Raw genomic sequence first — 25,253 nt, forward strand, 5'->3', positions numbered from 1 at the left:
CTGTTTCAATAATTTTTTTGTCTCTAAATAACAAAAATCAATTGACGGACAAAAGAACAATAGTTAAGGATAAGAGAAATTCAATACAAAATTTTTAATTTTTTGTTCTATTTTTAAAATATTAATCGAACAGGTGGATGTTTTTCAATTTTCAAATTTTAATTTTACCAAAAGAATTTTGTTTTTTATTTCTATTTTTTTTTTTGTAAAAAATTTTAGGCAGAGATATCGGAGCATTTCCACCAAAAGATTGGAATCAAAAAATATAATAAAAATGCCTTTGGCTGTTCATAACAACGCCCTCTCCGCCGGTCCCCTCCGGCTAGGCTCTCCGGCCGTCGAAGCATTAGTTTCGGCCGGGCTCCGGGCGACCGACAGTATAAGCCGTCGTCATGCCCTGAGAAGACTAGACAGACAGCTCTCGCGGCGAAACCACAAATCTGCGCTCTCTTTGGTCAAGCAGTTGCAGGGTAAGCCTGGTGGTCTCCGTGCCTTTGGAGCCGCCAAGCAGGTCTACTTTCAGCCCTCCCTTTTTTATTCTATATATCTATAATGTGTTATGAATTTTGATTTTTGAGTTTTATTCAGCTCCCGAGAAAAAAATTAAAACGAGTCATATGCATATCTATATTATAATTTGTATAGATCACGAGTATTGGGTTCTTATAACACCTACTTAGGATGAAACACAGTGCAAATGTATTTGAATATTGTAATAGAATGTAATAATCTAAAAAAAGCTACTCAGTGTAAAGGTTTATTTATTTCACCTAATGAAAAATACACAGGGAATTGATAGAATTTGAATCTATTCCTTACTGTGAATTCATAAAAATTTTCACTGTTCTTGGTTTTGTGATAACTGATAAATAACTTTTTTTGATGAACTACCCAATTATTCAATTATAATCATTCTATTCCTAGGAATATACATTTCGTAATCAAAGAATTATATTTTATCTGTTATGTTTTAGCTGACAATAGTCATTTGGCCCTTAATGGTATTGTTTTGTATGCTCTTGACATATTGTTGTTCAGATACTTCAAAGAACCACATCCATGGATGAATCGAAGTTCGGCAAAATGGATTTATCTTTCCTACAGCCTTTGGTTGACTCAATATTTGATTCAATAAGAAAAAGCATTCAGTTTGGATTTCTGGATGAGGTGTGTCCTTATTTTGTACAGCAAACTCGCTGACTCATTCATCATGAAATCAACTTCTAAACCGTTTTAAAGATGCAATAGTTACATTGTTGCCATTTATGGAACTTGTTGTGCTACTTTCCATTTTATTTTTCAACTATTTTTTTGGCTTTTCTGTGTTTCAGTGAAATTATCAGTCATTAAAGAAATTTTGAATTAGTGACATCTGATGATATCCTAAAACTAGTTCCAGCCATAGCTACCAGAAAAATGCTAGCACCCTAACGAACCAAATATTAGTACAAACATTCCAAAATGTGGTATATTTTCATTCTAGAATGCTAAATCTAATGATCCAAAGTTTTAATTCAATATTTTGACAGAAATTTTTATTAGGTAAAAGTGGGGAACCATTACATTTTAATTCTATTTCTATCATTGTTAACTTATTCCACAACAAACAATCTCGTCTAGATTTAGAAACAGCTCAACATCCTCTCCAAAATATACAAGTGCCATTACACTCTTTTCACCAATATATCTAATTAAGAATACCCCTCACCTTCCATATTTTTAGAGCAGGTGCCATATCATGATCCCATTCCCATTCCATGAGCCAGAACATTCCACTCTCTGGGTAACATTGGTTCCAACGAACATTCTGTTGCCTGTTGGTAGCTTTTCTTCTCTTTGATGGCCTCATTCTAGATGATTGTTGTCATTCCTAATGCTCTAGTAAAATTGGATGGAGCCACTCAATTTTTTCATGGATGACTAGACATGCCTTATTCCTTTGCCTAATTATTATCAATTTTTTGCTTTTCTGTCAAATATTCAGATGCCATTTCCCCATGGCCTTCATCTAAACAAAATAGTCACTGTGTTTTGTTTAAATTTGAAAACATGAGTGAGAAAAAAAAATTACAAAAATGTCACAGGAAAAACATTAGTTGCTTATTTTATAAAAAGGCCTTGACAATACTGACCATCTTACTCATCCTTTAGCTGTGAATATTGTAATCTGTTTAAAATGCTTATTTTATTCCAATTCTTCTGGGTTTGTAATATGATTAAAAATTCATTGATGGCACTATGTCACCAAGAAAATGAGAATTTATAAAGAAAGTATAACGATGGCAAAGACTAGCCAGCCTTTTGTGTTGATGTGGCAGCATAAACATATGATTGTATTGGAAGACAAAAATCATGGTAATTAGGGCAAGAAACATATGTTATAAGAAGGTTTTTTTTTTTTTGGGTGCTTGATCAAGGAGGGAATAAACCTTGAATGATAGTGCATCCAAGCTAATTTTACTGGACACTGATGTATTTTAATATTTGTTCAATTTGATACTGTTCTGCTGTTCTTTGTGCTGCGACGTGCATTGATGTGTGCTGCTAAAATTGGCATATTACTTCTAGTTTATGCCTTCATACGTATATACAGGCTAAAAGAGCATGTAACGCATAATCAACATCGAAATATAAATTAGGGCAAAAGACAGTGAATTCCCTAAGGTTTGGATCAAAGACGCAGAACTCCCTGAGGTTTTAAAAATCCCATGAACCCCTTGGGGCACTTATATTCCTTCTTGGGCTTGTCTTGTACGCCTGTCTTTTTGCCAAACCTCAGGAAATGCCCTTGGGATTTTCAAAAGCTCACAGAAGATCTGCATCTTCTTGCCCAACGTCATGGCAGGACTATGCAATTTTTAAATCCTCAGTGAGGTCCACGTATTTTTCATCAAACTTCATGGGACACTTTTTCCCTATAAATTATTCCTATAACCACATTTGAAGTCCTTTTTTAAAAGCTTAAATGCAATTTTGGGTGATGCTAAACTACATTCTATTGGTTGCTATATTTTAGTCGTAAAATATAAGTCTAGCAGTATGCCTATTTCATCATGTATCCCATAGTATGTTGAAAAATTTGTATTAACAAGAACTATGCCGCTCCTTTACTTGAATGATCTTCATCAATTCTTCGGTCTATATATGTTTGGATACAGACACAGCCACTCTAGTCATATTGCTGTTAATTTCAAATATGCCTGCACTTTTGGAAAATATTCTCGCGATACTGCTGTTTGTAAAATACAACTGTTATTTTTATTTCTTTGCAGGTTCTAATGCATTAATTTATTTGAATGTCTGCTTCTGATAACTTGTTGGTTAAAATTAATAACTTCTGCTACAAGGATGACTATGTCAACTTCTTTTGTAGGTGTCGCTTGAAGAAATGGAGAGTTTAACACCTAGAGAGAGCAAAGAGTCATTTTATGAAAAATATTATCAAAGATGTATGCAAGTAAGAAATCCTTTATCCTCCTTCCTTAGCATGATTATTACCCAAAAAGCTAGAGAGGGAGAAGTGCTCTTCATGAAGGCTGAGGGCCCTTTCATTTGTTTAAATTTTAGAATGAACCCATATGTTGTGCACACTAACTGTAGCCCCGCCCTCACTTTTTTAATTTATTGCTTGGTCATCATATGTGCCAAGAATTTTTGTTACCCTTTGTCAAGTATTTCCTCTTGGATGCGTGGAAGTTCTTCTGCTTTTTCATAAAAAAAGATGAAATATATACAGCGATCATATCAACTAGTTAATCTACAAATTCTTCACGTTTTAGGTGGCTTTTTATTTTTTTCCAAATGTGTGTATGATTGCCGATGGGTTGTTAAGTATTTGTAGGTCATACATATTGCTTATATTCTATGTATATTTAGTTGATTAAGGAGAATGGGTTCATAGAAAAAATAGCAGTCTGATTATGTTGGAGGCTGCAAATAAGCTGACAAGTTCCTATAGTATCATTAAATTATAAAGCAAAAGTGGGTCAATTGGTCAATTCAAATGGTTTGGATTTGTATGCTAGTGATTACCATATCACTCATGGCAATGCTACATTGTCTTAAAATGGGAAGGTGCAGCCAGCAACTAGCATGAATGGCTTGGGTAAGAAAATTCTGAATGCATATGCTTTTTCTGAATTTGGTTGATTGGACTTTACCAGACTCATTTTTCTGGCTGTAAATAGTTAGCATCCAATAATGACCATTTTTATAGCTGAGATTTCATGATCATGGGACATGAATCTCATGCCTATAATCCATCTTTAGACATTATGTATGTCTTTTCTGCTCTCTGTTTGATTTTTTTTTTTTTCACTATCACTAAATTTCTCTGATGGGCTGTCTGTCTCATCAATTCCCACGACATTCAATAAAAAGTGATATGTGTTATAGATAGAGGGCTGCTGATTTTAGAAGCATCTGCACAGAATAAATGGCTGTATGTTTGATGTAGGATGGGCATCTGGAAATTGGAGGGTCAACTTGACCCTCTTTGGAGATTGATTCAAAATAGCGGAATCAAGATTTTGTTGGTTCATAAGCTCAATTGGATTATGCTAAAGTAATTAGCTAGGGTGGTGTTATGAGGGGGTAATGTTCAAGGAAAGAAGACAATTTTGAATTTATTTATACTAAATTTTTAATTTTGTTTATGGATTTTATGATTTATTTTTAATATATTAATGCATTTAATATTATTCTCTATTTACTTGTTTCCTTGTTTAGATTTAGGGGGAAGCCCTAATAGTGGTTTCTTTATTAATGTGTCAAATAGCTTGCATAATTGAGTATTGAGAACCCTAAATTATTGTTATTCTCAATTGGCCGAAGCCCAAACCCCTAGTGGGCCTGCCTCACTGCCTGCAAGCAGCCCATGCTACTTCACTCGCTATCTGAATATCCTCCAGGTGCTGGCAGTAGTTATTTGCTCACACAGATGGCATCATTAAACTCTTCATCCTCTGATCTGCCAAACCACCAGAGTTTATAGCCAAAACATGTTCACTATAGCATAGGGGTATAGGGGTATATTTGAGTCGAGCGGAATTGACAATGGGATACTTGAATTTGACTCAATGTGAAAATTTGGAGCTGAAAACTCGACTCAAATTTGATCAATCCCAAAGTTGGTTAAACTCAAGCTTGGCTCGGCTGCAAGTTCTCAAAACTCAAGCTTGACTTAATTAAGCTTGAGTAGATTATAAAATAATATTATATACATGTATAAATATATAAAAAAATATTAAATATATATTGTATCACTGACAGTGAAATGGTCTTGTGGGACCTTTCCCCTTCGCAGTCTTCCCCGCCACCCCCCCTCTCTATTTGTGCCTGAGTGTAACTAATGGTAAAAAATGGATGAAATTATGTTTATCGCTGACGAAGTGGTTCCTGGAGGGTACGTCATCATCTGTGTTTGGAACATTAGGTCAGGTTGCCTGAGTATTCAAATTGTAGTCATGTACTGGTTATGGGGAAGTTCTTGGAGTTAGGATTTGGGATTGGTAGGGAAAGGAGTCCAAAGAATATCAACAATATGAAACTCTAATACATGAAGACACAGACACTATAAACAAGGGCATGCTTGTGATTGAGGACATACAAAGTTTTGAGGACATTCCCATTGTTGAGTTTGTCAGACTCAATGTGTTTATCACTTTATTGTTTCCAGCTGCATGCTAAGATCTTACCATTCAACTTCTACGGCCAGCCATGTGTGTGTGTGTGTGGTTGATGGTACAGAAATACCCCAACACTCTCCCTCAAGCTGGAGTACAGATATCAATCATAGCCAACTTGTTACATATATGAGAAAACTGACCCTTGGCCAAAGAGTAAACGGGTCTCTAAATTGATCCTCTGGCCTAACATAAGAGATAATTATCAGTTCATCAACACTCCCTTCCTTACAAAATGGCAATCAACTTCAATATATTAGTGCTCTTGTGAAAGACTGCGTCATTGGCAATCACATGGTAACTTGAATAATTGATTATCAAAAAACAACTTCATACATGCATCATTGGAATCCATTTCCTGTACAAATGATTTAACCCATATAAGCTCCCTGTAATTCGTGATAGATTTATGGAATAAGAAGAAACGTACAGATCGCATGATGAGAGGCAGGAACACCAGTTGAAGCAAGAAGCAGAAATGAAGGGAAGGGAAGGAATGAAACCTGGGCGGGTGTTGACTGCAAGGACCATATGCGTTGCCGGCACATGGGTGGCTGTGGAAATCCTTTTCGAGCTATGAATTTTGGTGGTTTGGCAGATCAGAGGATGGTGAATTGAACAATGTTGGCAGTGCGAGTCACTAACTTTGGCAAGATGGGCTAGCGAGAGTGGCAGTGGTGGGATGGTTTTCAAGTAGAGTCTGAAGGCATGTTGGGGGGGGGGGGGGGGGGGGGGGGGATTTCTGCCTGGGGTTTGGGTTCTGGCTGATCAGTATCTTTTTATTTTTGTAGTATAGGCAATTCTTTTGGTGACGGCCTAGAGATGATGAACCGAAAATGGGACTGCACTGCAAGCATTTTTGGAAGATGTTCTTTTCCTTTTTTCTTTTTTTACTTTTTCTGTGGCTGGTAATGGAAGGATTGTGGATCGCTTAGGATTTGGGAAGAAGAAGATTTTCTGTTAAGAGTCATCTGTACTATTGACAGATGACAACGCCAAATCCCAAAAGTGTGTTTCCTTCGTCAGGTACTTGTTCAAGTGAGAACATATTATAACCATCTCAAAGGAAGAGTATTCAAGGTTCTTATAGCATTAGGCATCCCAACAAGCATCTCATCACATTGCATATTTTGCTTAGAAGGGTAATCCTACAACCTATGTGTCATTTGATGTCTCTCGCACTAGTCCTTGGGTTATAAACTCTGCTGCCCAACAAGCATCTCATCACATTGCATCTTTTGCTCAAAGGGGTAATCCTACAACTTGTATGTCATTTGATGTCTTTCCCATTAGTCTTTGGGTTATCAACTCTTCTACCAATGACCATATGACAAGTGTATCCAACTTCTTTTCTGCTTTCTGGCATCCTAAAAATCCACCTCAAGTTACCCTTGCTGATGGGACCACTACTACTGTACTATAGTTAAGGGGATAGGAATAGTAAATCCTACTCCCTTCATCTTTCTTTCTTTTGTGTTGTACATTCCTAGATCCCCTTTCAATCTCATGCTAGTTAGTAAGCTTACAAAGTCACTAAATTGTTTTGTAACCTTCTTTCCTGATTCTGTTGTTAACTTGTTATTTATGATCTAAAGATAAGGAAGACAATTGGCACAGGACGTGAGCCTTGCAAACTTTACTAGTTTGATTTGCTTTCTCCTCCCATTGCCTACACATTTGCTGCTACGCTAATTCAAATATGTTGTCGCCTTGGCATCATCCTTCGATAAGTTGAAACAACTAGTTCCTACCTTGAGTTTTGTGTCTAATCTTGAGTATCAGTCTTGTTAATTTGGAAAACAACGTATTGTTCCCTTTGCTTCCTTGGTCAACAAACGGGTGGTTAGTCCTTTTATGCTACTCCATTCCAATGTTTTGGGTCCTAATCATGTCACTTCAAAATTATAGTTTCGGTACTTTGTTACATTTTTCAATGCTCTAGGATAACTTGGTTGTATTTTTAATAAAAGATTATTCTGAGTTGTTTAATATCTTTTGTGCCTTTTTTGTCAAATAAAGATTCAATTTGATATGCTAGTATTTCGTAGTGATAATGCTGAGGAGTACATTAATACCCAATTCACTACCTATATGACTAATTATGGTATGATCCATCTATCATCTTGTGCCCACACTGCACAACAAAATGGAGTTGCAAAGCAAAATAATAGGCATATTCTCAAAGTCACTCGTACCCTATTATATCAAATGAATGACCCCAAAATTTTTTGGGGTGACACATGTTCACTACTTGCTATCTCATCAATAAAATGTAATTTTCTATCCATTGGTGGTAAAGTCTTATATTCAGATATCTTCCCTAACCTTTGTTCTCCATTCCTCCTTGTATAATAAATTGTGTGTCTTTTATCCATTAGTTAATTCCAAGAACAGATAAGTTGGATCCTCGTGCTATCAATTGTATTTTTCTAGGATATTCCTATACTCAAAAGGGATAGCAATGTTATAGCACTACTTTACATTGATTCTTTTTCTTTGCTGATTCACCTTTCTTGAGTCTAGATTTGTTGAGTTCATTGACCTTGATGAGTCCCTTCCTCTACCTTGCCTTCTCGATCCTAACCTACTTTTCTACTCAATATTCCTACTTCTTCATCAACTTTGAGTTCTTCTCGTCGCTTGGATCATCCCAATATGCAAGTATACACAAGACGACTCAAGGGAGGAGAACCTCCTCCAACTTCTACTTTTGCGCCTTTAGTTCTCATCAAACGATCTCATTTACGATGATGTTGATCCTCCTATAGTTGTTTAGAAAGGTAAACACGCTTGTACTTGATATCCAATCCCTAATTTTGTTTGTTATGATTTCTTTCACTCTTATATTACTGTTTTGTTAGTATTTTGTTTTTTGTTTATCTTCCAAAGTCAAAAGCCCTATCTCATTCTAAGCGGAGGACTGCAATGGTTGAAGAGATGCATGCCCTACATGATAATGATTTGTGGGATTTAGTACCAATTCCTCTTGATAAGTTTCTTGTTGGGTGTATAATATGAAAGTCAATCCTGGTGGTTTTGTGGCTCATTTGAAGGCCCATCTTGTTGCTAAGGGATAGACTCAGGTGTATAGTCTGGACTATTCACACATTTTCTCCAGTCATTAAACTTGCCATAGTACGTTTGTTCATCTCCTTAGCCACAACTTGTCATTGGCCTCTACATTAGTTTGAGGTGAAGAATGCTTTCTTGCATGATTATCTTTAGGAGGAGGTCTATATAGAGCGGCCACTTGGGTTTGTTAGTTAGGGTGATTCATTAACTCAAGAAATCATTATATGGCTTAAAACAATCTTCCAGAGCATGGTATCATCGACTTAAGTTTGGCCTGCAATGGTGTGTAGTAGATCACTCTGTATTTTATCATCATACTCCATTCGGCAAGATTTTTCTTATTGTGTATATGGATGATATTATGATTACTAGAGATGATGATTAAGGCATCTAGGATCTAAAGGTTTTCCTACAGACTAAATTTCAAACCAAAGACTCAGGACCATAGAAATACTTCTTGAGTATAAAAGTATTTATATCTCGTACGAGAACCGTCTTTTCATAGAAAGGTATGTTCTTGAACTTTTATATGAGATTGAGCTGTTGGATCCAAACCTATTGGTACACCCATGGATCCCAACAATAAGTTAGTGCTAGATATGGGTGAGTTGTTGCCTAACTCAGGATGGTACTAGAGATTTGTTGAAAAGTTGAATTATCTCACAGTCACTTGACTGTAAATATCTCTTGAACAAGTGTTGTAAGTCAGTTTCTTGGTTATCCGAGGACAAGACACTAGGATGCAATAATTCGAATATTGAGATATCTTATAGTTTCACCTAGGAGAGGCCTCTTATATCTAGGTCACACTCATATTAAGGGATATACAGATTCTGATTGGGTCGGAAAAGATCCACAGTTGGGTATTGTACCTTTGTAGGTGGTAAAAGAGTAAGAAACAAAATATGGTGGCCATATCAAGTGCTAAGTCAAAATATAGGGTTATGGTTCTAACCACATGTGAATTGGTTAAGTTGAAGAACATGTTGGAAGAATTGGGTTTTCCACATTCTCAGCCTTGGCATTGATGTGTGATAATGGAGTTTCTATTCATATTGCCTCCAACCCAATCTTCCATGAGCGAACAAAGCACACTAAAGTTGATTGCCTTTTTTTTTTTTTTGGAGAAACTTGTGCAGAAGCTCATTTCAATCACTCATGTGAAGTCTGATTTGAAACTTGCTGATTATTCACTAAAGCCTTGGGAGATGTTTGTGTGAAATTCATTTATATCAAGCTGGGATCATATGGCATATATGCTCCAGCTTGAGGGAGAGTGTTAATGGTTATTTTGGTCATTTAGCATTATTAGTATGTGATAAAGTTATGTTAGTGTGAGTTAGTAAGGGTATTATTATCATTGGTTTGTACATGACATATATTGTAAATAAAGGGAGAGGCCTATCATTGAGGTTAGGTCTTTCAATTCATCAAATGCTTCAACAAATACATCCAAGTATGAAATTACTAAAATTTCAACCACCCTAAACTATTATTTTTTTTGTAGCAATTTTCTTGGGTGTGTCTGGATGCCACAAATATGATTCCTAGGATGAGAACCTAGTTCTTTGTGCAAGTCATTTGTCTGGCTGCCAACTAATGCTCACTGTTTCCTTTAGAAAATGCTGGCTTCATTTTAAATAGTAGTTCTTTCACAATGAAATACTTAAATAATTCCAAAAATATCTTTGTGCAGCATGAGGCTGGCCATTTTCTAGTGGCTTACTTGTTGGGGGTTCTTCCAAGAGCATATAAGATACCAAGCATGGAAGATTTGATGCAGGACAACTTTACAGGGGGGAGGGTAGAGTTTGTAGACTTTGAGTTTCTTAATGACGTAAGTGTACTTCATCATAAACTTTACTTATTTCCCCTTCTAAAGAATTGAGACCAAAACACTTAAAATACAGTTGCACTATTTTTATTCGGTTCAAACAATTATTAAGGCTTAGTTAAGTTGAATTGCATAAAAACTGTTGTATTTGGCTTGAAGTATCCTTGTTAGCACGGTCATTTCATGGAAACATTTGATGCTATTATATTTTAGAAACTTCAAAACTTTTGTTACAATGCACTGTGAATTAAACAAAATACTCACAGTTGGATACTATTGACATATTTTGAATCATGCAAAGAAGCAGGTGGCATCTCATCTTCATGTTTCACGTCTAAATGTCACTATAATTTTTTTTTTGAAGGCATATCTAAATGTTGCTATAATGTAAAAGATGTTGGACGGGGAAGGGTGACCTAGTCCTATGGTTCAATCCTCATAAGCACATACATTCGAAACACTTTAAATTAAGAATTTGATTACTCAAACATTAATACAATAAATCATGCTATATTTAACATGTTCAAGGATTTTGAAAAGGTGTATGATGCTGTTCGGAAATAAGTCCCAAGAGTTCTTTCACAAAGGAATCAAGTTAAACGCGGAAAAGATGCTATTTCAATATTTCAAGAATGAAAGTTCTATGTTTAGCACAACAATATTCCCAGAATTGATTTAAAGCTAGCAAGTATCAATATTGTAATCTTATGGCTCAAATGTGCTTATTAAATAAGGAGTTTCAGATTTCTAGCAAAGGCCTACAATATAAAATAAGGGTTCAAATAAGTGCTGAGATTACCAAGAGAATTGTTTGGATGACTCGACGTTGTTCAACACGTGTCTTAGACCACGCCAGAAAATTCCTTGGAACAAGCTTTGAAACACAGAGATGAACGCAACAATGTAATGGAGGGGAAGTGGCCATGTGGGGGGTATTTTGGCGTGGCTGTGTGGATGCGTTGGAAGATAGTTAGAACTCGTCTGAAGTTCTTCGTGCACACTTTGAAATATGGATATGTATGCAACAAATGAAATGATGGATTGGTGGCCTTGTGGACATTGGGTGGCGGACACATGTCACCATGTTGGCAAAGGACAAGGGTAAGGGCTGCTGGTCCCCATCAGTAAACTAGAAATGTCCAACTACAAAATGTCATGAGCTAAAGCAGTCTTGCAACAAATCTTAACTTGCATTATCCTCTATAATGCTAGCCTTAAACCATGAAAAAAGTTTTTCAAGAAAAGACAAGCAGAGAATGAGTTGGCTTTCATTTGTGTTTGATACCAGGTGAAGAACAGGGGGTTTTGTTCAGCGTGAATTATTCTTTGTTTTTATGACCAATTGTACTTCCTATTGTTTTCTTTTTGTTACATTCGTTTAAGTTTATTCTTTTTTATCGTTTAACTATCTTTGACAGAGGATCCATCATTGGGGCTTGGTAGGATCCTATTTCACATGAGTACTTAAAGGAGTTGTGTTTATGTCATGTCCATGTCAGACAATGACACTGCTTGGATACACTTGGCACACGTTCAGTGTTCCCTCGATATGTCAACAAGTTACAAAATAGTTTTGTTTTTTTATAACTTCAGACACTTTTTAGATATTCATCTGGCACTTTCACACACTTTAGACACAAATTATAATATATTATGCTACGACTTTGGTGAAATTGGGCTTGGTTTTTTCGGAGATGGAGATTTAGGAAAGGCTGGATGACTGATGGTGGAGTATTGATCAAACCATAACATGGTGAAGATCAAGTTTTTGCTGAAGTTCATTCGAGCGACCTTAGGGATCAAATGACTGATTTTTGCTGGATTCTCTTTCCTGTTCTAAATTAGTCATTGGCTCCTTGTGGGTTATTCTATGTTTCCTTTTTTTGGTTTTCTATTTGGAGTATGCTTGGGCTAAAAGGTGCTTTGTTCTCAAGATTTTTCTGATTTAGACATTGGTTCCTTGTGGGTTTATTCTATGTTTCCTTTTATTGGTTTTCTATCTGGAGTATGCTTGGGCTAAAAGGTGCTTTGTTTCTCAAGATTTGACTGGACTGGATTAGATTGAATAGAAGTGAAGTGAACTGGTAATGATAGCTATACAATTATGTCTGTGACCTGCCACTGTTAGGAACAGGATAAGAACATAAGTGGACGTTTTTTGTTCCTTTTTTTGTTTTTATACCTACAAAATACCTCAATCTCTAAATTGGGAGGTGGGGGGGTGGGGGATGACTGGCCAGCTCTAGACTCTGTGCAAGGAATAAGGATGCCACCCTTCTATGAAATAAATGCACCGTAAAGGACAAAGTGGCCTACCTCATCAAGATTAGGGTTTTGGATGTCTATAAATATGGTTATGTGTAGAGTTATGAGAGGAAGAGAAGCATGTTGTGAGAGGTCTTGATGCAACCGATATGAAGAAGATTTTTTACATTCCAATTTTATACATTTATGGTATTTTCTTAGGTTCGTAAGATTTTTTACATTCCAATTTTATACATTTATGGTATTTTCTTAGGTTCGTATCTCTAACAATTTGGGACATTTGTTAGAAAAATTAGTAATTTTAGTTTTAATTAAGGTTTTTAAAAATACTTTCTTATCTTCCATGCATTGTAAGCCTATAAAAGGCCCTATATATTAGTTTTATTCAAAGACTTGAATTGAGAATCAAAGTTGTTAAGCATTGGTCCTGCTCCAACATGGCTGTTGGTTTTTTTGACGAGGTTCATGATTTCAACTCAATTTCCACAGCTCTCAATGCTTGATAGGGTTGTCCAAGAGTTTCAATTTGAACTCGACGGTGTTGGGGAATAAACCGACCTGGAGTAATAATCACGCACAAAAAAAATCATACACATCCACAAGGAACACCGGATTTACGTGGTTCGGTCCAAACTGACCTACGTCCACGGGAGCACACCACTGCACTATAATCTGGGAGAAATAACACACGGAGGAGCCACTGCTCAACTCTCTCTCTCACCACAACTCTCTGCTCTCTGCACTCTGCAATACACACACTCTAACAACTCTCTGCTGCACACACATATATATATACAAGAGGGGGGAGCAATATTCAAATATGGTGGCTTGCAATTTCAGCAAAGCCTGCAGAGCAGGTGGCCGTCCATCTCCAGTGTCAAAGATGGTTGCTGGTTTTGGTGCGGCTGTCTGCGGCTCCACTGCGGAATTCAACAATCTCCCACTTGGAGGTGGAGACAGCATCTCAACCAGTGTATATGCAAATGTTGTGCTCATGTATGTCTTCAATCATGAAGACCAACTGAAGTTGAGCATAACTTCAGTTTCTCTGTAGTTACCACCTTTGTCAACATGTCAGCTGGATTTCTGCTGCCTTGAATCTTTTCAAGTGCCAGTACTCCATCCTCTAATAGAGATCTGATGAAGTGATAACGCAATCCGATATGTTTGGTTCTGGAATGAAATGCTGAGTTCTTTGCCAGATGTATCGCACTCTGACTGTCGCTGTACAAAACATTCCTCTCCTGCTTCAACCCAAGCTCTGTCAACAAACCCTGAAGCCAAATCATCTCTTTGCTAGCTTCTGTCACTGCTACGTACTCAGCTTCTGTAGTGGATAGGGCAACAATCTTTTGTATCTGCGACATCCAACTAACAGCTGTTGTGCCAACAGTGAATATGTATCCGGTGGTGCTCCTGCGGTGATCAATTTCACCAGCAAAATCGGCATCTACATATCCTTTGACTTTCAAGTCTCCTTTGCCGAAACATAAGCATTTATCAATAGTGCCTTTGAGGTACCTGAAGATCCATTTCACTGCTTCCCAATGAGTCTTCCCTGGATTAGACATGAATCTACTGACTGCTCCCACTGCTTGGCCAATGTCCGGTCTCGTACAAACCATAGCGTACATGAGACTTCCAATGGCTGAGGCATAAGGTACCTTAGCCATGAAGTCCTTCTCTTCATCAGTCTGGGGAACCTGATCCTTGGAGAGGCGAAAGTGTCCTGCCAAAGGTGTATTTACTGCTTTGGCGTTGCTCATGTTAAACCTCTGTAGAACACGGCCAATGTATTCCGACTGAGATAGCTGCAATGTTCCCTGTCGCTTATCTCTGGAGATTCGCATCCCAAGTATCTGCTTCGCTGAGCCTAAGTCCTTCATGTCAAATTCCATTGACAATTGCTGCTTCAATTTCCTGATCTCTTCTATATCTGGTCCTGCGATCAACATGTCATCCACATATAACAACAGAATGATATAGCTAGACTGATACCTCTTGAAGTAGCAGCAGTGGTCGGCGTTACACTTTGTAAAATCATTCCTGTGCATAAAGCCGTCAAATTTCCGGTACCATTGTCTGGGAGCTTGTTTGAGACCGTACAAGCTCTTCTTTAACCTGCACACCAAATTCTCTTTACCTTTCTCTGAGAATCCTTCTGGTTGATGCATGTAGATTTCCTCTTCAAGATCACCCTGAAGAAATGCCGTCTTCACATCTAACTGCTCAAGATGTAAGCCCTCCGAGGCAACAATACTCAGAACAGATCTGATGGTTGTCAACTTCACAACTGGTGCAAAAATGTCGGTGTAGTCAATTCCTTCCTTCTGCTCGAAGCCTTTAACTACTAACCGAGCCTTGTATCTTCTGGAGCCATCATGCTCCTCTTTGATTCTGTACACCCACTTGTTGCGAAGGGCCTTCTTACCTTTGGGCAACTCAGCTAGTTCCCACGTTCTGTTGGAGGTGAGGGACTTCATCTCGTCCTTCATTGCAAGCTCCCACTTGCTCGCATCTCCTGCCTGACATGCTTCATCATAGCATTCGGGCTCTCCTCCATCTGTAAGAAGTAAATAATCTATATACCTTCTGTTTGGTATATGAGGCCGAGTAGATCTCCTAAGCTCCGGAGCTGGAGTAGGAGGCGGTGGTGTGACGAATTGCTCCACTGGTTCCTCTGCCTGAGGATTCTCGGCATTCTGCTGTTGTGTTCCCATACATTCTGGGACATTATCCGTATCTACACAGGTTGGTTCTCTCTGAACTGGTTCGGTGGATTCAGCTGTGTGCCTATCTTTGTACATCACCTTTTCATCAAAAATCACATCTCTGCTTCTGATCACCCTTTTGTTTTCATCATCCCAAATGCGGTATCCAAATTCATCTCCACCATAACCGATGAAAGTGCATTTCCGGGATTTCGGATCCAGCTTATCCCTGACATGATCATTGATATGTACATATGCAACACAACCAAAAACTTTCAAATGTGAAAGTCTTACCTCTTTGTTACTCCAAACTTCTTCTGGTAGGCAATAGTCCAATGGTACTGAAGGACTTCTATTAATCAAATAAGCTGCTGTGTTGACTGCATGTGCCCAAAACATCTTTGGCAAGCCTGACTGCATACGCATGCTTCTGGCTTTTTCTGTCAACGTTCTGTTCATCCGCTCGGCTACGCCGTTGTGTTGAGGCGTACCTGGCACAGTTCTTTCCATTCTGATGCCGTGCTCATAGCAGAAATTCTTGAACTCGGTGTCAACATATTCTCCACCGTTATCAGTTCTCAGCCTTTTGACTTTCAAACCAGTTTCGTTTTCTACCATCGCTTTCCAATTTTTAAAAGCATTGAAAACATCAGATTTATACTTCAGGAAGTAAACCCATACCTTCCGTGAATGATCATCGATAAACGTGACGAAGTAATGCTTTCCTCCTGTAGACGAAACGGTTGTTGGTCCCCATACATCTGAATGGACTAGCTCAAGTTTCTCCTTCTTCGGGGTACTGATATTTGCCTGGAAACTAACTCTTTTCTGTTTCCCAAATATGCAGTCCTCACATGTGTCAATCTTCACCGACTGTAAATCACTCAACTTACCCTTTGAGTGCATCACCCTAAGTCCCTTCTCACTCAGGTGTCCAAGTCGTTGATGCCATAGGTTGCTATCATCATTTTCTGTAGCAACTGTAATAGACATACATGTATCAGGAGTTACATAAAGAGTGCCACTTTTCTTACCTCGAGCAATTGTCAATGCACCCTTCGAAATCTTCCATTCATCACCAATGAAAGATGTGTTATAACCTTCATCTGCCAATTGACCGACTGAGATCAAATTCTTCCTCAGGTCTGGAATATGTCTGACATCCTTCAGCTTCCATACTGACCCGTTCATTTTGATCTTTACTGTCCCCTTCCCGGCAATGTCGCAAGGATGATCATTGCCCAGATATACTTTACCGAAATTACCTGATGTATACTCCTCCAGGCAATCTCTGCTGCAAGTGGCATGGAATGAAGCTCCAGAGTCTAACACCCAAGACTCCCTTTTGCTCTCCAAAGAGCAGATCAACAAATCATCGTTCTCGGAAGCAATATTTGCTTCTATCTTTGCCCTCGTATCTTTCTTCTGACTTCTGCACTGGTTCTTGTAATGACCAGTCTTTCCACAGTTCCAGCACTCAATAACTTTTCTGCTCTGAGAACCTGTGTCCTGAGTACCTCTGGAATCTCTGGATTTGGACCTCCTAGTCCTGGATCTGCCACGATTGTTAGATCTTCCATGCCCGCTTCCCTTTCCTCGGCTTTCCACATTCAAAGCTGAACTTGAAGTGGAGGCATTGTTCGATTGCATTCTGATCTCCTCTGTCAAAATCATGCTGATAACCTCGTCGTATTTCAGCTTTGATTTTCCTGCAGAGCTACTGATCGCAGTTACAATACCTTTCCAACTCTCAGGCAGCTGGCTGAGAATTAATAGAGCACGGATCTCACTGTCAAAGGTAATCCCGACCGAGGCGAGTTGATCCGACAACTCGTTGAAATTATTCAAGTGTCTGTTGAAGCTTTCACCTGCAGACATGCTCATGGTAAAAAGTCTCTTCATTAGATGTACCTTATTTGCGGCTGATGGCTGCTCATACATGTTCGATAGCGCATCCATAAGGGACTTGGTGGTTGTCAAGTGCTTGATGTTGAAGGCAACAGACTTTGCCAACGTCATCCTCACAACTCCGAGGGCTTTTCGGTCAAGCAACTCCCACTCGCTCTCCTTCATGGATTCTGGCTTCTCCATCAGTGGTAAGTGTAACTCCTTACCAAACAAGAAATCCTCGATCTGCATTTTCCAGAAACCGAAGTTCGTGCCGTCAAACATCTCGATGTGAGAGCTTTTCTGGTTCGACATCTCGATTCACTGATCTAGAGATGGAATTAGCTCAATCGGACAGCACGGTTGGATCCGGAACGGTCGAAAAACCCTAGGAATGGCTTAAGCCGCTCGAAAAACGGACCCGAAATGGCTTCAAAAAACCCGGTCAAACTTTTGGTCAAACCTGGTCAACCCTGCTGACGTGGCACGTGGGACCCACTGCTGACGTGGCACTGTGGGGCCCACTGCTGACGTGGCACTGTGGGGTCCACTGCTGATGTGGCACTGGGGCCCACCGCTGACGTGGTGCTGACGTGGCGTGGACGTGGCGGCTGACGTGGCAGATGACTGGCGCTGACGTGGCGCTGACTGGAGCTGACGTGGCGCTGACGCAGCAGCGCTGACGTGGCGGGCCTGGCTAACGCGGCGCTGACGTGGACGCTGACGTCAGCGTCTTCAAGCTTCTTCTGGTCGCCGGACGTTCGCCGGCGCGTGGGGGCGCGTGAGGACCACTCCCTTCCTGTCGCCGGCGCGTGGGAGCGCGTGAGGGCGTGTGGGAACGTCCTTTGGACGTTGGCGGCGCGTGTGGGCGCGTGCGGCTTCGTCTGAGCTCTGTTTGAGCTCCGGTTACTGCCGTTGGCTTCGTCTCGGCGAGGGGACTTCGATGGTAGCCTCAAAATTAAATTTTGAGGTACTGGACAGAGGCTCAAAAAACCGAAATTTTTCTTGATCTGGCTATTTTTACTCCGACCAAAGCTCTGATACCAGTTGTTGGGGAATAAACCGACCTGGAGTAATAATCACGCACAAAAAAAATCATACACATCCACAAGGAACACCGGATTTACGTGGTTCGGTCCAAACTGACCTACGTCCACGGGAGCACACCACTGCACTATAATCTGGGAGAAATAACACACGGAGGAGCCACTGCTCAACTCTCTCTCTCACCACAACTCTCTGCTCTCTGCACTCTGCAATACACACACTCTAACAACTCTCTGCTGCACACACATATATATATACAAGAGGGGGGAGCAATATTCAAATATGGTGGCTTGCAATTTCAGCAAAGCCTGCAGAGCAGGTGGCCGTCCATCTCCAGTGTCAAAGATGGTTGCTGGTTTTGGTGCGGCTGTCTGCGGCTCCACACCTGCGGAATTCAACAGACGGTTCATGATTTTATCTTGAATCGCTTTGCGGAACTGCCTCTGCTATCTCTCCACTCAATCCATCTTTCACAACAGCAGTAATCACCATTTCTTTTTTTTTTTAGGTCTGTAGTCCAGATCCAACAAACCTTATAAGCCCCATATTGAAATCCTAGTTGTGTAGGTAAAGAAGCCAAACCATGGGTTGACCCTTGTTGGAGATTGACGGAGAAGAATTGGACAAGGCTTGTTGTGTTTAATTAATCAGTAAGGAAGCCGAACTCCCGGTGTTTTTATTTTCTCGTCACACCGCCACTACCACTGTAATACCCACCCCCTAATACACCTTTGTCTGAAATCCCATCGCTAGATGCCCCTCAACGAAGGTTCACGTGTTCCATGCACCTACTGAACTTCCGGTGTTTTTCTTTTCTTGTCACATCATCACCAACACTGTAATACCCACCCTCAAATCTAACTTTTTCTGAAATCCCATTGCTGGAGGCCCCTCACCGGAGGCTCAAATCCCCCATGCACCAGCGACGTGCGTGAGGAAATTTCCCAGTTTCCTCTGTATTTGCCAGACTCACGAAAAATTGTTCCAGCCACGATATTTTGGGTTTCTTCCACGATCCTTTATCTGCAGAGTGATATTTTGAGTTGGACCTGATATTTGCAAGCCCGATAATTTGATATGAAAAGCAAGAGCCGAGAAACTGTTGCTGCCAGCATAAAAAATCAGGTTCTGTTGCTGCATTTTGTAAATTTTCAAAGTGAATTTGTTCTGTTTCTGCGTGACATTCAAGATCAAAGGTGAATTGAAGATGGTTGTTGAAAATTTGGGAGTTGTTTGTGGTTTGCATAATTAGATTGAGGATGGTTAGAAAATTGTGTTAAGCATTTGTTGCAATACACTTGCATAAATCCAGCAACATGGTGACAAATTGTTGGAAAAAGGAACTCCATTTGTCATACTTAGGGCACAAATTCAAGCTTTTTCACACCTTTCTCAAATGTGGAGAAAATGTTTACAAAAATGATCATTGGTGGAAGATGCCCTATGAGTTGTGGTTTCTATAAATGGGTCATTCATATGCAACTTCATGCAGAACTCGCCCAGAGCCTTATTAGATGTCTTGGATTAATAACACTACCTTACATGTTTATAAAAGATGTTTGGTTCTCAACTTCCAACCCAAATGGGTGACTATTTTGATAATGTCTAGTGTGATCATACCCATGAATATTGGCCATTTGCTCCTTGGTCCTCCTTGGTTAGATGATTTAGGTGTGACTCAAGGATATGAGAACATGTTTGTCTTCCACTACAATGGTAAGAAGATCATTTTGAAGCCCTCTCTACCAACCAACCAACCAAGACAAAGAATCAGTCAGAGTTACTCAACTTGAAGAGATACAAGCAAGGAAATGAATGCGTTTGAAGACATCAGAGTCCTTTAGACATTCCTATTGTTGAGTCTATCATCCTCAATATGTTCATTGACGCTAATTCTCAACTCAAGTTTATGGTGCTGCTAGTGGAACGTGGTTTCTTGTATTTCTCAAGTGCTGGATTTCAAAGAATCCAAGTTTGCCTCTTGCTTCTGATCCTGCAACATTTTCCAATATTCATGGCCGATTTTTTCTAACTGAGGGAGATTTGATGTAGCACAGTAAGACAAACCATTGGTTGACCCTTGTTGGAGAATAATGGAGAAGAATTGGACGAGTGTTGTGTTTAATTAATTAGTTTGTTATGTGTGTTTTGTATAATTAGTAGAGGATTATGTGTATTTGGGGGCTTGTTTGTATATTTGTGTATATTGGGCGTGTGCAATCTCATGTAGTTTTAGGGGTATATGTGTAATTTCATATGTTAAGAGACTTTTTTACAAATAGTGTGTGAAAGCCATGTAGAACAGTAGAAGTAGGTAGTTGAATTTGAATTTGAAAGTGAACGTGTGTTTTCCCTCCTTTATCTCCTTTCTCCTCTCTTCCCTCTTCCTTCCTTCTTCTTCTTCCCTTCTCTCTCTTACATTCTCTCATGGCTGCACATCCTTGATGCTGTTCCCGCATCACCTAGTAGCCTGTATCCCCTAATGGCAAAAAGCCTCCATGGCTTACATGGCTCATGTTCTTCAGCAGCCGTCCCTTCCTGATCAACACAGCCAACAAGGTTTCATCCTTCTTTACAATTAGACTCTGAATCCTAACCAAATCCAAGTTCGGCCCCAAATTTTTTCAAATTTGCCTCCATCTTGACTGAAAGTTGCCATTGTTTGCAAGGATCGCTGGATCGAAAGTCCTTCCCTTTCATTGTCAATTAACTGATGTTCCTAGTTGTCAACCTCAGACTTTAGACCTTGTCTTCATTTGCAGCCCATTCCATCATCTATGATTTCTCGTTCTTGTTCTAGCACTAGCAGATCATCTGTGACGTGTATGCAACCGATGATTTTGATCTAGACTCAATGGTCATTATTGGCCTTCAAAGAAGCTTCAAAAGTCATCTTTGACTTGCAGAAGTTGAAGAAGCAGCACCCGTGTTGCTGTAGCAGATGGGGTGGAGATGGAGCGGACAGTTCTCGCAAGCCCCAAATTTCATTAAATTCTCCTTTGCTTGGAATGCAGAGAAAAAGAATAAATACTGGAAAGATACTTGTATGAAATGTCTACTCTATGTGAGCCACCTCCTGCCCCTACCAAGCTGCCTGATGCTTTCCAGGTGACTTATTATTGTGGACAAAAAGATTCTCTTATTGCAATTCTCCAACAAAGACTCAGGTTGCCCTTGTGGAGACTTTGATATTCAGAAACTGAGTCGAAGCCTAGAGAGAGCTCCCATGATGATATGATTGCAAATTAATTTGAGTATTATGGGGATGAATATGAGGAGGATAATGTTAGCTAGAGTGCATGTCCATTTTTTTTTTTTTTCAGTTATGGTATTTATTATGATCATAGCTATAAAATTTCAGGATAGTTTTATTTAGGAAATTGGTATTTTAGTTTATTTAGGTTTCTAAAAGTAGTTTACCTAACTGCCAAGAACTATAAGTCTACAAAAGGCACCTATGTATTAATTATTCACTTGAATTGAGAATCAAAGTTGCGGGACATGTCCTGCATCAGGTCTCCTTTGTGAAGTTGTAGTGTGTGTTCTTAGGTGTGTGCGCGTGCATGGACAGGTCATGGAAAAAGGGTTTGGACTGATAGAGAAGAGCGTGTGAATGATTAATGAGCAATAAGCTGAGTGGGGCACTTCAATAATTCTTCTTACTTCTATTTATTTTATATATGCGCAATTTTCCCACAACTTGCAAACTAATTATGTTTACCAGTTCCAATTTATGATATAATAAATATTAGTTTACACATGTTGTGTTTTTTTTTTTTTAATTAACTGAAACCTCTTATTTATAAAGAGAAAATCTGGGCCAGGAGAAAGGATTGAAACTAAGATGGAAATCATGATACAGAGTTGTTTATATGTCAGCCTGGATCATTTTTGCCCTATTAAGTGCCATCTGGTTTATGTTACAAAAGGACATCTTAGAATCTTGGACAATAAAACCAAGAAATTCAGAAACAAGAAGCGTGAGTTATGAGTACCTAGCTTCCGTACACAACTTCGCATGGTCAACCAACAAGAGAAGGAGAAGGAGAAGGAGAAGGAGAAATGCTGTTCACTGGTGGGCTATTTTCCTGAGGTATTGGGTTGGACTCACCGCATACCAGTGTGCTTTGCACTTACCTGTAACCAAAGAAAATGCTGTTCATAACAAATCATCACCTTAAGGCACTGCTGGAGCAGTAGGCTGTACAGTTGACCAACAAGAGCATTAAGGTCCAAATTTGGAAGACAAAAGACACTAAGTAGTGGCCCAAAAATTTGCCTCAAGTGTCATGGATTTTCTCTTGAAATGTTATGTTTGGTTTGCAAAAATGAATACGGTGAGAATGGACTAAATATTATATGGGAATATAATAGTTTACAAAGAGAACAAAACAATAATTTTCTTGAGCAAATAAACATATAAAAGCTGGTTTTGGAATATGATAAAAATAGTTATTCCCATGGCGAGATTTGGGAATAGACATTCCTTGTCTATTTTAGAAGAATAGAAACTTTTGTACGTTCATTTGCCATAGAATGGTTCTTTTTGTAAACTATCATCTTCCTATGGGTATTCCTTCTCTAGCCAATTCCATTTTGCAAATCAAATGTCGCCTAAGTGTCTATACATCATTGGGAAACTCAAGAAATTTTTTGGTTTTGGTGCAAAGCAACTGTTGAATCAGTTAATTGTGAAAAAAAAAAATTATTAGTCTTTCCCAGTACAGGGATAGGATTAATTTAAAATTAGTTTGCTACATAGCAATCATCTATTACCATATTGCAAAGACAAATGCAGTAAGCTTGGAGGAATACTAAATGTTATTGATTTGTGTTTTCTTGATGTGAATGCGGAATACATTGAGTTATTTTGAAGCTAAACTTGACCTCCTATTTATAATTTACTTGTATACCATGCAGGTCAATAAAGACAAAAAATCATTAACGGTAAGCTTTCTAAATTGAAAATATTTTCTATTATTTATTCACTTTTACTTTGAGCTTTTATGGGGCATTTGTTACTTCTAAATGGCTATGTCTGACCAGATCATTAAATACTTAAACTGGTTCAGTATCATCTGAGGACAGCTCCTTTCTATTAATTCATCAGACTGAATAAAAAATGGTTGATAAGTAGAAAACTCAAAAGGTCTCTTTTCTAATTTATCTTTAATGAAAACTGAAAATAACCAAAAAAAAAAAAAAACACCTAAGTGGTTAAATTTTTTAAAATAACACATTTTATTTTTCTTAACATTAAATTATATTTTTATTTATAATCATTAATTAAGTATATGACACGAAAATATTGTTTTTTATTAAATTAAAAACTATGATTTATGTTATTGCATATTAAATTTTTTAACGAAATGGTTATGCCCTTGACAGTTTGAGAAAGCTAAAATTGAAAAACAACACATATTAAGATATTAGATACTTATGTAGTATTTAGATTCAGTGACTGACTCAGGTTTAATTTTTAGAATTAGTTCATAAAATCAAGTTCAAATTCAATGTTCAGCACTTACTCTTAATTTACCAAATGCATCCTTATAAACTCAAGTTGCTTTATGATAATTATGGACATCGTATTTCTTCCTCTTCAGGCATTAAACAGGGTTTGTTGCATAATCTTAGGAGGACTGGTGGCAGAGCATCTGGTATTTGGCTTCTCCAAGGGATTTCATTCTGATGTTCGAGAGGTTGGGAACTTAAGATGTGCTTTCTGAAACATTGTTGCCCAAAATTAGCTAGAAGTATTAACTGCTAATTCTTCTCTGATGACACAGTTGGACAGAATGCTGAAATTGTCAGGCCTCGCAGAGGGAGAAATGGATTCTCGAGTGAAATGGGCTGTACAGAATGCCATATTAATTTTGCATTGTAATCATGCAGCTAGAACAAGGCTGGCAGATGCCATGGCATCTGGAAGGTCAGTTGGTTTCTGTATTGATACAATAGAGAATGCTACAAATGGAGATGAAATTTAGATGATACTTGATCTTGACGATGTTGTTTTTGATCCATTGAAGATTTTACTTTGAAAAGCATTTGGTATGTTGGCTTGAGAAACCTTAAGTGCCGGTACAAGCATGTTTCTGAAATCTCAGACATAGTGGGGGTGTTCAACAAGCCGACCAACCTGCCTAACCCGACCAATCCAAATTGAATCGGCCCAAAAAATTGGTTTTTCAAATGGTTTGTGGGTCGTTTGGCTGTTTCCTATTTTGCATAACTGGATCGTATGGGTTGGCTTGCGAGTTTAGTGTCTAATCCACCCAACCCGACCCGAATCGTCTCTTTATGTATATATATATATATATATATATATATATGTCTACAAGTATTCAAGACTTGAGAAATAATGAATGAGATAAACTATGAAATTGGCACATGTATTTTGGAATGTTTTAACTCTTATATTTTTAATTTTATTTTTATTGTAGAAATGTTTATGGATATGATGTTTTAGTCATTTTAGAACATAATAGATATATTTTGTACTTTATGAATTTTATGTTGTTAATGGTATGTGTGTTAGAAAATAGACAGTTTATTTTTTACTAGTTTCAAACCTTCTTTATATTATATTATCAATGAAAATTGAAAATTGACAAGTAGTTAGTTTGTTATACTGTTACATTGATACTATTGTTTTTTTTTTTTTTCTTCCTATAATAAGTTTATTAATTTAATATATTTAATCCCATTAGTTTAAGTAGTATTTTCAATGTAATATATGTTATTATGTTT

General features: G+C 38.4%; 1 protein-coding gene across 4 annotated transcripts; it reads left to right on the forward strand.

Moving 5' to 3' along the window:
• The first annotated feature begins 243 nt into the window (after positions 1 to 243).
• LOC131153339 (uncharacterized) lies at positions 244 to 25,012 on the forward strand. Of its 4 annotated transcripts, XM_058105582.1 has the most exons (8): positions 275 to 511; positions 1,039 to 1,167; positions 3,374 to 3,457; positions 10,453 to 10,593; positions 23,421 to 23,447; positions 24,107 to 24,202; positions 24,290 to 24,432; positions 24,533 to 25,012. In XM_058105582.1, the coding sequence occupies exons 1-8, from the start codon at positions 275 to 277 to the stop codon at positions 24,576 to 24,578; spliced, it is 903 nt and encodes a 300-aa protein (XP_057961565.1). In that variant the 3' UTR covers positions 24,579 to 25,012. The 4 variants fall into 4 exon arrangements, with proteins under 4 accessions (XP_057961567.1, XP_057961564.1, XP_057961565.1 ...); XM_058105581.1 differs by having other exon boundaries at positions 262 to 511; positions 24,290 to 25,012; XM_058105585.1 differs by lacking the exon at positions 10,453 to 10,593.
• Positions 25,013 to 25,253: the final 241 nt, after the last annotated feature.

This window comes from Malania oleifera, chromosome 4 (assembly GCF_029873635.1).
Source record: "Malania oleifera isolate guangnan ecotype guangnan chromosome 4, ASM2987363v1, whole genome shotgun sequence".
In the NCBI taxonomy this organism is placed as follows: domain Eukaryota; kingdom Viridiplantae; phylum Streptophyta; class Magnoliopsida; order Santalales; family Ximeniaceae; genus Malania; species Malania oleifera.